Raw genomic sequence first — 13,254 nt, 5'->3', positions numbered from 1 at the left:
CTTTGCCTAGTCAGCAATCTGGACCTAAGAGTGGATGCAACTTTCCGAATCTGTCCTAGCAATCATGGGAGGTGGGGAGGGGTGGAGGGGTGGGGTAGGGGTGCTGTGGGTATAATTAAGCCACGATGCTATCAGATAGGTCTGCACCATAAACTGACAGCAGGAAGGGGGAAAGCGGCATCTTCTAAATCACATACCGCTTGTTGTTAAGCCATGAGAGTGATCATTAAGGCATTTTTAGAAGTTTAATTTATTTTGATAGGACAAACAAATTGAGGATGAAGGAAGAGATAGCCAGCTAGCTAGAGAAATAGAGAGAGAGAGACTGACTGGCTGACTGACTGACTGACTGACTGACTGACTTGTGGCACTATTTCACCACTTGTGAAGCAGTCAGAGGCCTGAACCCACGTCCTTCCTTGCATATGGTAACATGAACACTCTGCAGGGTGTGCCACCACCCAGTTCTGGATCATTAAGGCATCCCTTGTAGCTGAAGCAGTAGAGACTTCGTCTGTTCCTATCTTTGAAGCCTCCCAAAGAATGCCCTGTCTCTTGAAGTGATTTGAAGCATTCAGTTCAGATGTTCTTGTTTTTAAGTTTTGTTTCTGTTTTTTTTTAAAGATTACTGTCAAGTTATTTAATCTGATATCTGATCTGTCTCCATAGCAAAAAGTTTCCCATTTTCTCATTTTCTTAGGATGCCTTTGTAAATGTTGTGAAAGGAACCACAGATATTTACATAATAAATGTACTACTTTTTGCACTTAAATTTTTTAATTGTCTTTATTTATTTATTAGATAGAGACAGCCAGAAATTGAGAGGGAAGGGAAAGAGACAGAGAGAGAGAGAGAGAGACAGACAGACAGACAGAGAGACACCGACACCACTTGTTTCACCACTCCTGAAGCTTTCCCTTGCAGGTGGGGACCCGGGGCACAAACCTGGGTCCTTGTGCACTCTTTGCATGTGCACTTTACCCAGTGCGCCCCCCCAACCCAGAATTGTGAATTCACCACGATAGGACACTGATAGAATGATCTTCTCCTGTGGAAAGGTCCGAGCTGCTTTCTCAGTTTTCCCTATTGGTGATGACATTTTAATGGCGAGCCTAGTTACTAACTTTTTATTAAACCACACTGGTGTCAGTAAAACAAAGTCACGTTTGAAGTCAGACTTCTGTTGTGTCCTGAAGTACTGAGGAAGTCACATCCCTTCTGTTCAGTGACTCAAACTGAACATGGGTGCTTGCTTATACATTCCCACACTTGGAAAGTTTATTGCAGGGCATAATGGTTATGCAAAGAGACACTTATGCCTGAGGCTCCAAAGTCCCAGGTTCAGTCCCCTATACCACCATAAACCAGAGCTGAGCAGTGCTCTGGTAAAAAAAAAGTTTTAAATAGATAAATAAATAAAAAGAAAAAGAAAGCATATTGCATTATTACAAGATACGGCATCCAGGTGTGGAGTGCTGGAACTCAGTATGCGTGTCCCCTTACATGTTGGGATCATCTTCAGATGCTCCAGTCTGCTGCCAAGGATCTTCATGTGGGAAGAAGGCCCCGTGTCCACCCAGCACATGTCCTCCATTCTGTGTTTGTCATGGAGCTAAACATCTCTGACTCATCACCCAGTTCCTCCTCCGCCAGCATAAGCATCCCTTTGTTTTCTGAGAAAGAAATCGAGACACATACAGAACACACCACTCGTGATTTGGCCAGCAGGGCTTTAGCTCATCTTCTCCAGCAAAACCTATTAAGGTTTTCCCTTTGAATTTTTTTTTTTTTGCCTTCAGGGTTATTGCTGGGCCTCAGTGCCTGCACCATGAATCCACTGCTCCTAGAGGCCATTTCCCCCCCTCTTTTGTTGCCCTTATTGTTATAGCCTTGTTGTGGTTATTATTGTTGTTGTTGTTCGTTGTTGGATAGGACAGAGAGAAACCGAGAGAGGAGGGGAAGACAGAAGGGGAGAGAAAGACAGACACCTGCAGACCTGCTTCACCGCCTGTGAAGTGACTCCCCTGCAGGTGGGGAGTTGGGGGCTCGAACTGGGGTCCTAACGCCAGTCCTTGTGCTTTGCGCCACGTGCACTTAACCTGCTGTGCTACCGCCTGACCCCCTCTTTGAATTATTTTTAATGCATTTCCTTGGAATTGCTGTCAGAATGTGGATCTCGGGATACACAGGAAAAGGGCACTCTTCTTGTGAAGGAATAACTGCATCCTGGGAAAACATGTAACTCCTCAAGCTTCACAGAGAGCATAGGCTTTACATAGGGTTAATCTCTCAGTAGGCCTGGCAGTATAGCTCAATTTGAAATCGAACTGCTTTTTCATGTGTATGACTGGGGTTCGAGCCTGACTCCTGCCACAGCGAAGAAAGCTCTGGTGCTATTCTCACTTATAATGAGCACTCCTCAAATGTCAATAATGTACTAATTCCTCTACAGATATATATAAAAAAAAGTTCTTGGCATCAGTGCTGTTGTTCTTGTATTACAGTGTCAATTTAATAAGTTGAAATAAGGTTCAGGGAGACAGCATAATGGTTATACGAAAGACTTTCGTGCTTGAGGCTCTGAGTTCTCAGGTTTAATCACTAGCACCACCATCAGCCAGAACCGAGCAGAGCTCTGGTCCCAGAGGGGTTAAGAATAGGAAAGTTGTCAATGAAGGGGATGGAACACGGAACCCTGGTGGTGGGAACTGGATGGAATTATATATACCTCTGTTATCTTACAGTCTTGTTAATTAGATAGCTAATAAAACATAATGATAGGGGCTGGGTGGTGGTGCACCTAGTTAAGTGCACGTATTACCAAACACAAGGACCTAGGTTCAAACCCCTGGTCCCCACCTGTGGAGGGAGGTGGGGAAGGAAGCTTCACAAGTAGTGAAGCAGGGCTGTAGGTGTCTCTGTGTTTTCCTCTTTCTCTCCATCTCCCCCTACCTCTCATTTTCTTTCTATCAGATAAATAATGTTTACTTAAAAGAATAATAATAAATGTAAAAAAATTGCTAAAAAGAAAGTTTTTCAGGGAGTGGGCGGTGGCACAGCAGGTTAAGCGCACGTGGCGTGAAACACAAGGACTGACTAAGGATCCCGGTTCGAGTCCCCGGCTCCCCACCTGCAGGGGAGTCGCTTCACAGGCGGTGAAGCAGGTCTGCAGGTGTCTGTCTTTCTCTCCCCCTCTTTCTCTTTCTCATCTCTCTTCATTTCTTTCTGTCCTATCTAACAATGATGACATCAGTAACAACAACAATAATAACTACAACAAGAATTTTAAAAAGGGCAACAAAAGGGAAAATAAATATTTTAAAATTTTATTTAAAAAAAAAGTTTTTCAAACTCAGTCTAAACAAGTATCGTTCAAGTGAAAGACATCAGCTTAACAGAATGGGTAGGCTTCTGAAAAACTGAGCCACTGATACTGGGTTTAACAGTTAAAAAAAAAAAAGACATCTGATAATTTCCACCTTAATAGCCTCTCACATTTCATTTCAGTAAAAACCACTAGTTCTTTTTTTTTTTTTTTTTTTTTTTTTGAGAGCGCGAACGCAGTCCCTTTTTGTAAGCATATTGGAACCAGACATTATGACGAAGCTTGAGAGTTAGTTTCCTGTTTGGGTATAATGAGATTTCAGGTTATAGTTTTGGTTTTGTTTATTTGTTTAATTATTGCAGAGACAGAAACTGAGGGGGGGAGAGAGAGAGAGAGAAAGAGATGGAGAGACACTTGCAGCCCTGCTTCACCACTCATAAAGCTTTCCCCCTACAGGTAGAGACCAGGGCCTTGAACCCAGTTCCTCTGTAATGTCTGTGATCACCCAGGTCTGCCACCACCTGGCCCTTGGCTGTAGTTTTAGTGGCCGCCATTTGACCGTCTCTGGAAGCTTGCTTTATTTTACATGACATTGAATTAGTTTTGGGATAGAGTTGTGCCTTACTCTGATGTGAGCTGGAATCGGGAGCTACAGGATGTGTTTTCTTTTCTGCTCACCTCTGGCACTGGCCATCAGAGTTAGGAGAAATAATATGTTTTTGTTTTTGCAAAAAGGAAACATTGACAAAACCATAGGATAAGAGGGGTACAACTTCGCACAGTTCCCACCACCAGAACTCTGTATCCCATCCCCTCCCCTGATGACTTTCCTATTCTTTATTCCTCTGGAGCATGGACCCAGGATCATTATGGGGTGCAGAAGGTGGAAGTTCTGGCTTCTGTAATTGCTTCTCCGCTGAACATGGGCGTTGGCAGGTGGATCTATATACACAGCATGTCTCTCTCTTTTCTTAAGGGTTCTTTGCCCAAGAAAGTTGGGTTGGCATCATGCTGTCATCTGGGATGGTGGCCTCACCGGAGGTTCCCAGGTTGGAAGCAGCTTCTTTGCAGAGCTCACACCAAGCGTTGTCTCCAAGCCACCCCCAGATAGATCTTAAATTGAACTGAGCCTTGGAGAGTGGATGAGAGGGAGGCCCGTGTGTGAGTACTTGTCAAATAGACGCTGTGTGTACATCATGCCTTCTGCTCCCTCTCGACAGCCTGTGCTGGAAGCTCTGTCCACCCTGCTTATCGAGGGGAAACTGAGGCTCAGATGGGGCTAGATAATTTGCTCAGGCCCACACTGTTAAGGGTATGCCTGTTAAGGGAACTCCACGGAAGCCAGGTGTCTCTTCAGGTGAACTTGGGAGTCGAGTGCTTATTTGCTATCCTGAGCATCTTGGGATCCATCATGTCTTTGCCCCGCCTGCCACATGTGATGCCCAGCTCTCCCATCATTCTCTGCACCCTGGTGGCACAGCCGGCATCTCATACATCTCTCTGCCATCTCTACCTGACTTGTGAAGCTCTGCAGAATAACAGGCATAAAGCCACGTTCACTTGGCTGTGCTCAGAGAAAGGGTAGCCCTCTCTTTGACTTGGAACATACTCACATTTTTCTTAGTGGGGGCATAAGGACACTGTTTCAAAACATATGTAGAGGGGGCTGGGCGGTAGCATAGCGGGTTAAGTGCATATGACTCAAAGCGCAAGGACTGGTGTAAGAATCCTGGTTTGAGCCCCCGGTTTCCTACCTGCAGGGAGGGGAGGTCGCTTCACAAGTGGTGAAGCAGGTCTGCAGGTGTCTGTCTTTCTCTCTGTCTTCCCCCCCTCTCTTCACTTTTCTTTGTCCTATCTGACAATAATGACAGCAATAATAATAACAACAACAAAGGCAACAAAAATAGGGAAAAATGACCTCTAAGAGCAGTGGATTCATAGTGCAAGCACTGAGCCCCAGCAGTAACCCTGGTGGTAACAATAACAACAAGAAACATGTAGCAAACAGCTCATGGAGTTGGGGTTTGAGGGGAGGAAGCACCTGTTTTGTCTTGTGCACGACCCAGGTTCAAGCCCAGCTCTCACCACACTCAAGGAAGCGTCAGCACTCTGGTATCTTTCTTTCTCTCCCCCTGTCTCGCCATCTCCTTCTATCTAAATAAAATAGGGCATGCAGTAGCACATCGGGTTAAGTGCACAAGTGCGAAGCGCTCGGGGACCCATGCAGGGATCCCAGTTGGAGCCCCCGGCTCCCCACCTGCTGGGGAGTCGCTTTGCAAGCGGTGAAGCAGGTCTGAAGGTGTATGTCTTTCTCTCCCCCTCTCTGTCTTTCCCCTCTTCTCTCAGTTTCTCTCTGTCTTAGCCAACAGCAGCGGCAGCAACAACAATGGGAAAATAATGGCTACTAGGAGCAGTGGGTTCATAGTGTAGGCACTGAGCTCCAGCAGTAACCCTGGAGGCAAAACACACAAACAGACAAACAAACAAGCCAGCCTGGAGTAGTGAGCTGAGTCTGTGGCAACAACAACAAAGTGTAACTTCTAACTCCTGGGACTCTGGTTATGCCTCTGGATTCTTTGTGGGGAAGTGTCTTCTAGGACAAGACATGGCTCCCCGACCACACCTTCCTGAATGCCTTATATGCCTGCCCTCTTGGGTTCTGAGCTAGTGTTTTCTGTATTTCTAACTTCCAGATTCAAAAGTCCATGCAGAGCTCTATCAAGAAGCATTTCAGGGGAAAGTTGTTTTTTTTTTTGATCTGGAGCTGCCGCAGTAAATATTAGAAAGGGGGGAAGGTTTTAATGGCATCCATGTATTGCAAAATGAAACGAGTGGGGCTCAGTATTTATTCTCTTTTTTAAATGAGGTGTTGAGGAATGGGTGAATTGAGAGCCGTGTGCGCTCAGTACTACTGAGCAGCTTCCCTGACCTAATTTTTAGTGTATATCCAGAGAGAGAACAGCGAAGGGAGTGGGGGGAGGAACTGAGAAAGGGGAGACAGAGAAAGAGAGAAGAATGAGGAGAGATACCAAAGGACCCCTCCCCCACCCATGGAGTGCCACTGCTGCTGTCCGTGGTGCTCCCCTGTGTTGCTGGAGATGGAACCGGGGGCCTCGTGTACGGTAAGACGTGCTCTTTACCCACTGAGCTCTCTCTCAACCCCAAGGCTTAGCATTTGCAGTCTTTGTCCAGAGTCATTTTTCCAGGCAGAAGTAAAGTGGCTTTAGGATTTGAGAGTCCTAGGAACGTTGTCTTGCATTGGTTTCATACCTCCCCCGAAAGGTGCTCTGTGACGTCCTGCTGTCCTTACCACACTGTTGTATGTCAGTCTCCCTGTTAAGCCACAGCACAGCCGTCTGTTTTGGAAGGATGCTATTCTGCTCATCCCCTGTGAAATTTTAAGGGTTTTTTTTTACTAGTAATGTAGCATGATAAAAATTACCAAGCATCTCCACCGGGAGTGTCCGAATCTTCTTTTCATCTTGGATGCTTGAAAGAAACCAGGCAGACTATTGTTTATCCTAATCTCTTGTGTCAAGAGCTTTAATTACAGATTGACCTCATTGTGAGCATAGTGTGTGCATGTGTCTGTTGTGAAGAGAAAGAGAAAAAGGTGTGTTTCTATGCAGCGACGTTCTTTTGACCTTCAGTCCTGTCGACTTTCTTTGACATCTCATCTTAATTTCATTCTGGAAGTCTACATTCTTGGGTCAGTGTATAATAGCACTTTAATTTCATGCATTTTCTCACTTTGGGAAAGCTAAATTATTCCTTGCCAGGATTCTAGAAGAATTCAACTTAGAGCAGAATCTGCTATGACTCAGATGTTGAAGAGATTCCCTAGTTGAATGGTCCACATGTCTAGGTTTTCACTGGGTCCAGTCCCTCTAGAACCTTGGGAACTTTTTTTTAAACTAATATTTCAGGGGGAGTCGGGCTGTAGCGCATTGGGTTAAGCGCACATGGCGCAAAGCACAAGGACTGGTGTAGAGATCCCGGTTCGAGCCCCCACCAGGCTCCCCAACTGCAGGGGAGTCACTTCACAGGCGGTGAAGCAGGTCTTCAGGTGTCTGTCTTTCTCTCCCCGTCTCTGTCTTCCCCTCCTCTCTCTATTTCTCTCTGTCCTATCCAACAACGACAACAACAATAATAACTACAACAATAAAAAACAACAAGGGCAACAAAAGGGAATAAATAAAATAAATATTAAAAAATATTTTTTTAAAAAACTAATATTTAAGGTATTAACTAAGTCTTTTGAGTTCTATCCACTTTTTATAGTAGTTTTACTCAGAAGAAAGTGAGCCTGTTAGGAAGACACGGAATAATGACAAAAACAATCCTTAAGGTCAAACTCACTGCCTGGGGAAGGTTCTAAGAAATTCTATTAATCCTTTTTTTTTTTTTTTTTTTTTGTCTTCAGGGTTATTGTTGGGACTCAGTTCCTACATTACGAATCCACTACCCCGGTAGTCAGTCAGTCAGTCAGTCAGTCTGTCTGTTCGTTCCTTCCTTCCTTCCTTCCTTCCTTCCTTTTTTATTGAATAGGACAGAGAAGCTGAGAGGGCAGGGAAAGATGGAGAGGGGAAGAGAAAGACATCTACAGACCTGCTTTGATGCTTGTGAAGCATCCTTGCTACAGGTGGGGGGACCTGGGAGGCTGGAACCTGGATCCTTGCACGGGTCCTTGTGCTTAGTACTATGTGTGCTCAGCTGGGTGTGCCGAAACCCAGCCCTTCTCCATCTTTCTAGTGACATCTATTGCCTTCTTCAGACCGACACCCCCCAAAGCCTGGAAGGGGGTGTCTCCTGATGCTTCCGCATTCCTTCTGCCTTCACCTGTTCATGACATTTCTCCTTTGCACTTTTGTTGTTTCTTACTGGCGTATCACTGCATTGGCATGTTATGTAGATTACAGGCACGTGGCACTGAAATTCAGCATGCACAACGCCCCCTTTCTCTTGGTCTAGTTCCCCCCTCTTGAGTTCCCAGACCATCTCCCTTCCCTTGTGGCCACCAATCATCGGTCTTAGAGTCCAAATGTTCATTACTGTTTCCGTGTGTTTTCTCTGTATGCCACATACAGATGAATTTACACAGTGTTTGTATTTCTCCATCTGAACCCAACACACTCTTAAGGTCAGCCCTGTATTAAATACGATAGGATTTCATCTTTTTTTTTTTATCTAGTGGCAACATACACATTCTCTTTCTCCAGTCATCTGTTTTTTGCGCACTTAGTCGCCTCCAGTTCATGGCAATTGTACGTACAACTGCAGTTAACAGAGAAATGTGGTGGTTTTTTTGTTTTTTTTTTCTTTTCAGATGAATGTGTTTGCCTTACAAGTGAATCCTGTGGATTTTTTTTTTTTTTGAGGAATTTTCCATACTATTTTCCATAATGTCTGCACTCATTTACATCCCCCCCCCAACAGTGCCAAGGATTCTTTTCTCTCTACAGCCTCCCTGTGGCTCATGTTTTTATGTCTCTGGGGTAATGGGAATGCTGAAGCCGACTGCCCTTAGATCCAGGTTTCAGCATATTGAGCTCATAGGGGAGACAGGCAACGGGGGTTTGAGTGTAGCAAGCACTTTACCACCTACTCCCTCACTCCCAAAGGAGCGTATTTCCACAGAGCTGGTCTCAGTCCAGCTCCTTTATTTAAAGTTAATTTTTTTTAATTCTTGTTTATTTTTGAATATTTGTATTTATTATTAAGACAGAAATTGAGAACGGTGGGAGTTGGGCGGTAGCGCAGCGGGTTAAGCACACATGGCACAAAGCGCAAGGACCGGCGTAAGGATCCCGGTTCGAGTCCCCGGCTCCCCACCTGCAGGGGAGTCACTTCACAGACAGTGAAGTAGGTCTGCAGGTGTCTTTCTCTCCCCCCTCTGTCTTCCCCTTCTCTCTCCATTTCTCTGTCCTATCCAACAACAACAACATCAATAACAATAATAAAACAACAAGGGCAACAAAAGGGAATAAGTAAAATAAAATAAAATTTTAAAAAGTTAAAAAAAAAAGGAATTGAGAATGGTGGGAGAGAGAGAGGGAGAGAGAGAGGGGGAGGGAGAGAGGGGGGAGAGAGAGAGAGAAAGGGAGAAAGAGATTGAGAGAGAGAAATCTGCAGCCCTGATTCACCCTCATGAAACTTTCCCCCTGCAGGTGGGGACTAGGGGCTTGAACCCAAGTCCTTGTGCACTGTGATGTGTGCTGTCAACCAGGTGCCAGCCACGAATTCCTGCTCCAACTGGGACACTGTTTAGCAGGTGTCTTTGATTTATACAATGAGTGTGTCGACTATAAGGGTATAACTTTGGTGCTGACCAGAGACAACTAACCCATAGCTCACAGGCTGGGACTCTGTACTGTCTGCTTTGGGAGTGGGAGCTGGGAGACCATTCCAGACTCTCTCTGAGCTGGAGAAGCAGGACGTAGACCATGCGTCTTCCCCTGAACGTTTTGTGTGACCTTGGAAGCTCCCTAGCCTCTTTCTCCAACTATTCACTGAGCGTACTAAGAATGTGAAATCATAGGTGTTACTGATTGAAGGCACATGACTCCCTCGGCTGTGCCCTCTTACTTTCTCCCAGACACTCAGTTAATGTGCCAGTGCTGCTTAACCCTCATACACGGTTCAGAAGTCCTTTTTGGCCTAGTCTTTGATAGAATTTCTGGCATACTGCTTTAATGCTTATGTAGCTCTACATGGGAGAGGATTCTCATTGGGTTTCCTCTCTGTGACCCAGACATTTCATTCCTCTTGTTTGATACTAACTCATGTTTCTTGTGAAGTACAGACATGAGCTAATACACAGGGATGCCTTCCACATGATTATTATTATGATTATGATTATGATTATGATTATTATTATTTATTTTGCTTCAAGGGTTATCGCTGGGGCTCAGTGCCTGCACTATGAATGCACTGTTCCTGGAAGCTATTTTCTCCATTTTGTTGCCCCCTATTTTCTCCATTTTTGTTGCTATTGTTGTTATTGTTGGATAGGACAGAGAGAAATGGAGAGAGGAGGGGAAGACAGCAGAGAAAGACAGACACCTGCAGACCTGCTTCACCACCTGTAAAACGACCCCTCTGCAGGTGAGGAGCCAGGGGCTTGAACTGGGATCCTTGTGCAGGTCCCTACACTTTATGCCATGTGCACTTAACCCGCTGTGCTACCTCCCAGCCCCATTTTAAATGGTTTTTAATGTCATTTTATTGAGGCGGGGGAAGTAATGGTTTACAGTACAGGTGCTGACATGTGGGCTCTGTTCCTCATCAACTTGTGAAAGGAGCCTTTCACTCTGAAGTGATGGGGGGTGAGACTCGAAGGGAAAACATCTTCCTGGAAGTTAACACACGTGCCTCCTCCTCTCACACAGTCGACATTTTCCAATGAGTCACAGCTCGATGACGTGGCATCACAGATGTCCTTAGGCTCTCTGCCACAGGACACAGTCCTCCCTTGGGAACCAGGGACAAGGGGCATGAATGACAACAGTGGGGGGAAGGGAAGAGCAGGACGCACAGCTAACGGATCAGATCACGGGGCCAGGCAGTGGCACCCGGTTAAGCACACATAATACTAAGCGCAAGGATCTGGGTTCAAGCCCCCCCAACTCCCCACCTGCTTGAGAGGGACGTTTCAGAAGCAGCAAAGCAGGTCTGCAGGCATCTGTCTTTCTCCTTCTCTATCTTCCCCTCCCCTCTCAATTTCTCTCTGTACTACCCAATAAAATGGAAAAAATGACCCCTAGGAGCAGTGGATTCGTAGTGTTGGCACTGATCCCCAACAGTAACCCTGAAGGCAAAAAAAAAAATCAGATCGCAAAGATGTGGTCTGTCCCCACCTGCAGGGTGAAGGGGAGAAGCTTCGTGAGTGGTGAGATAGTACTGAAGGTCTGTCTGTCTCTGTGTGTATTTGTCGGTCATTCTATCTCTATTTTCCCCATCTCTCAGTTTTTCTGTTTCTACCCAATTAATTTAAAAAAATAATAAAAGTTGAAAAAAATAAAGATGTAGTCTGTGGATGCTGAGTTCTAAGCAAAGAGGAGGTCTGATCTTTCTATAGCCTGGGTGGAGCTGGGGCTGATTGTGCTAAGCAAAAGAGGGAGAAAAGCAAATGCCAGAGAGTCTCACTCACAGGTGGGGTCGAAGGAACGAAATCAGGGGAAACTAGGAGGTAAAACACTACGAAGCCCATGGTGAATTTCAGCAGCTCTAAAGATTCTAAAGAATCTGACGGGAGGGGACTGGAAGGGGCTGAAAGGGAGCTAAGGACCCAGTGCTCTGTGCTGGAGGGAGGTGTGACAATTGGGCAGGGGGCTAAGGTGACTGTTGGCACCTGTGGGGGGCGGATGGCACCCTGTATCCCTGAGACGCCAGCTGTCTTATAAAGTAACAGTTTCCCAGTTAAACAAAGCCAGATCATACATGTCACTCCTGCCTCTTAAATCTTCATTAGCTAGCTATCCTGCCGTGGTGGTGAAATGTAGATTCATTAGACCTTGAGTTTTAAGTCTTATTCTGTGTCTGCCATTTCCACAGCAACAGAGTCATTCTAGATGTGAAATGCCCAGAGAAAACACCTCCTTTTAAAAAATATTTATTTATTTATTCCCTTTTGTTGCCCTTGTTGTTTATTATTGTTGTTGTTGTTATTGTTATTATTGATGTTGTTGTTGTAGAGGACAGAGAGAAATGGAGAGAGGAGGGGAAGACAGAGAGGGGGAGAGAAAGATAGACACCTGCAGACCTGCTTCACCACCTGTGAAGCGACTCCCCTGCAGGTGGGGAGCCAGGAGCTCGAACCAAGATCCTTACACCAGTCCTTGCGCTTTGTGCCACCTGCGCTTAACCCACTGCGCCACCGCCCGACCCCCAATTCTCTATTTTAATAGAGAGGAGAGAGGGTGAGACTGACACACAGGACAGACTCCACAGCATTGCCACCATCCGTGCTGCTTCCACGCAGTGCAGGGTCTCCAACCCAGGGCCCGACCTACAGTACGATGTACATGTGTTCTACCCACCGGGCTAGCTGCTCACCTCTGTGGCATTTCCTTCTCTCTCTTAGATGCTGCTTCCGACAGTAGACTCCTGAGAGTGGCGTTGAGGTTCGGTGTACCAGACACGTTTCTGACTCCAGCCACACATCAGTTCTCTCTGTAACTCACCAACTATCTTTGCTTTGCAGTCTGACAGCAATGCCAGCTTCCTCCGCGCTGCCAGAGCCGGCAACCTGGACAAGGTGGTGGAGTACCTGAAGGGAGGCATTGACATCAACACCTGCAACCAGGTAGGCGCTGGGCAAGGTGGGCTTTCAGGCGGCTGCGCTCAGTCCCCTTCCCAGGTGTGGCTCTGCACCTGCAGCTGGGAAGGACCTCCGGGCTTGGAGGCAGGGGTATCCCCTTTGCAGGTGTAGCCGCAGAACCTGAGCATTAATTTTTAGATGTTTTATTTTTATTTATTTATTTTTTTGCCTTCATGGTTATCACTGGGGCTCGGTGCCTGCTCTATGAATCCACTGCTCCCGGAGGCCATTTTTTTCCCCATTTTATTGGACAAAACAGAGAGAAATTGAGAAGGGAAAGGGAGGTATAGAGGGAGAAAGAAATACAGACATCTGCAGACCTGCTTCACCGCTTGTGAAGCGACCCCACACACACACACAGGTGGGGAACGCGGGGCTAGAACCAAGATCTTTGCACAGGTCCTTGCACTTCTTACTATGTGAGCTTGACCTGTGTGCACCTCCACCCAGCCCCCTGGTGTTTAGCTTTTATTGAGACACACACACATACACGCTGTTTCAAATGTCTTGTTTTAGTGAGTAGGGGTTTCAGGGTAGGTGGGGTTCTTGTGCTTGTCCAAAAATGAATTCGGCCGTGATGCCATACTGGAGAGTAGAGTTTATGCCTTTT

At 46.0% G+C, this 13,254-nt stretch overlaps 1 protein-coding gene across 5 annotated transcripts in view; it reads left to right on the top strand.

The window, feature by feature from the left end:
* The window catches only part of LOC132536851 (ankyrin-2-like), a 328,978-nt gene extending 316,012 nt beyond the window's left edge, over positions 1-12,966 (top strand). For 2 of the 5 annotated variants that reach the window (XM_060186241.1, XM_060186237.1), the window contains exon 2: positions 12,528-12,966. In XM_060186241.1, the coding sequence (XP_060042224.1) occupies positions 12,528-12,755 (228 nt within the window). In that variant the 3' untranslated portion in view covers positions 12,756-12,966. The remainder of the gene's footprint in view (positions 1-12,527) is intronic. The other 3 variants (XR_009548398.1, XM_060186240.1, XM_060186239.1) reach the window with 3 other exon arrangements.
* Positions 12,967-13,254: the final 288 nt, after the last annotated feature.

Source organism: Erinaceus europaeus, chromosome 2 (assembly GCF_950295315.1).
Source record: "Erinaceus europaeus chromosome 2, mEriEur2.1, whole genome shotgun sequence".
NCBI lineage: Eukaryota > Metazoa > Chordata > Mammalia > Eulipotyphla > Erinaceidae > Erinaceus > Erinaceus europaeus.
This window is presented reverse-complemented; position numbering and strand designations above follow the sequence as displayed.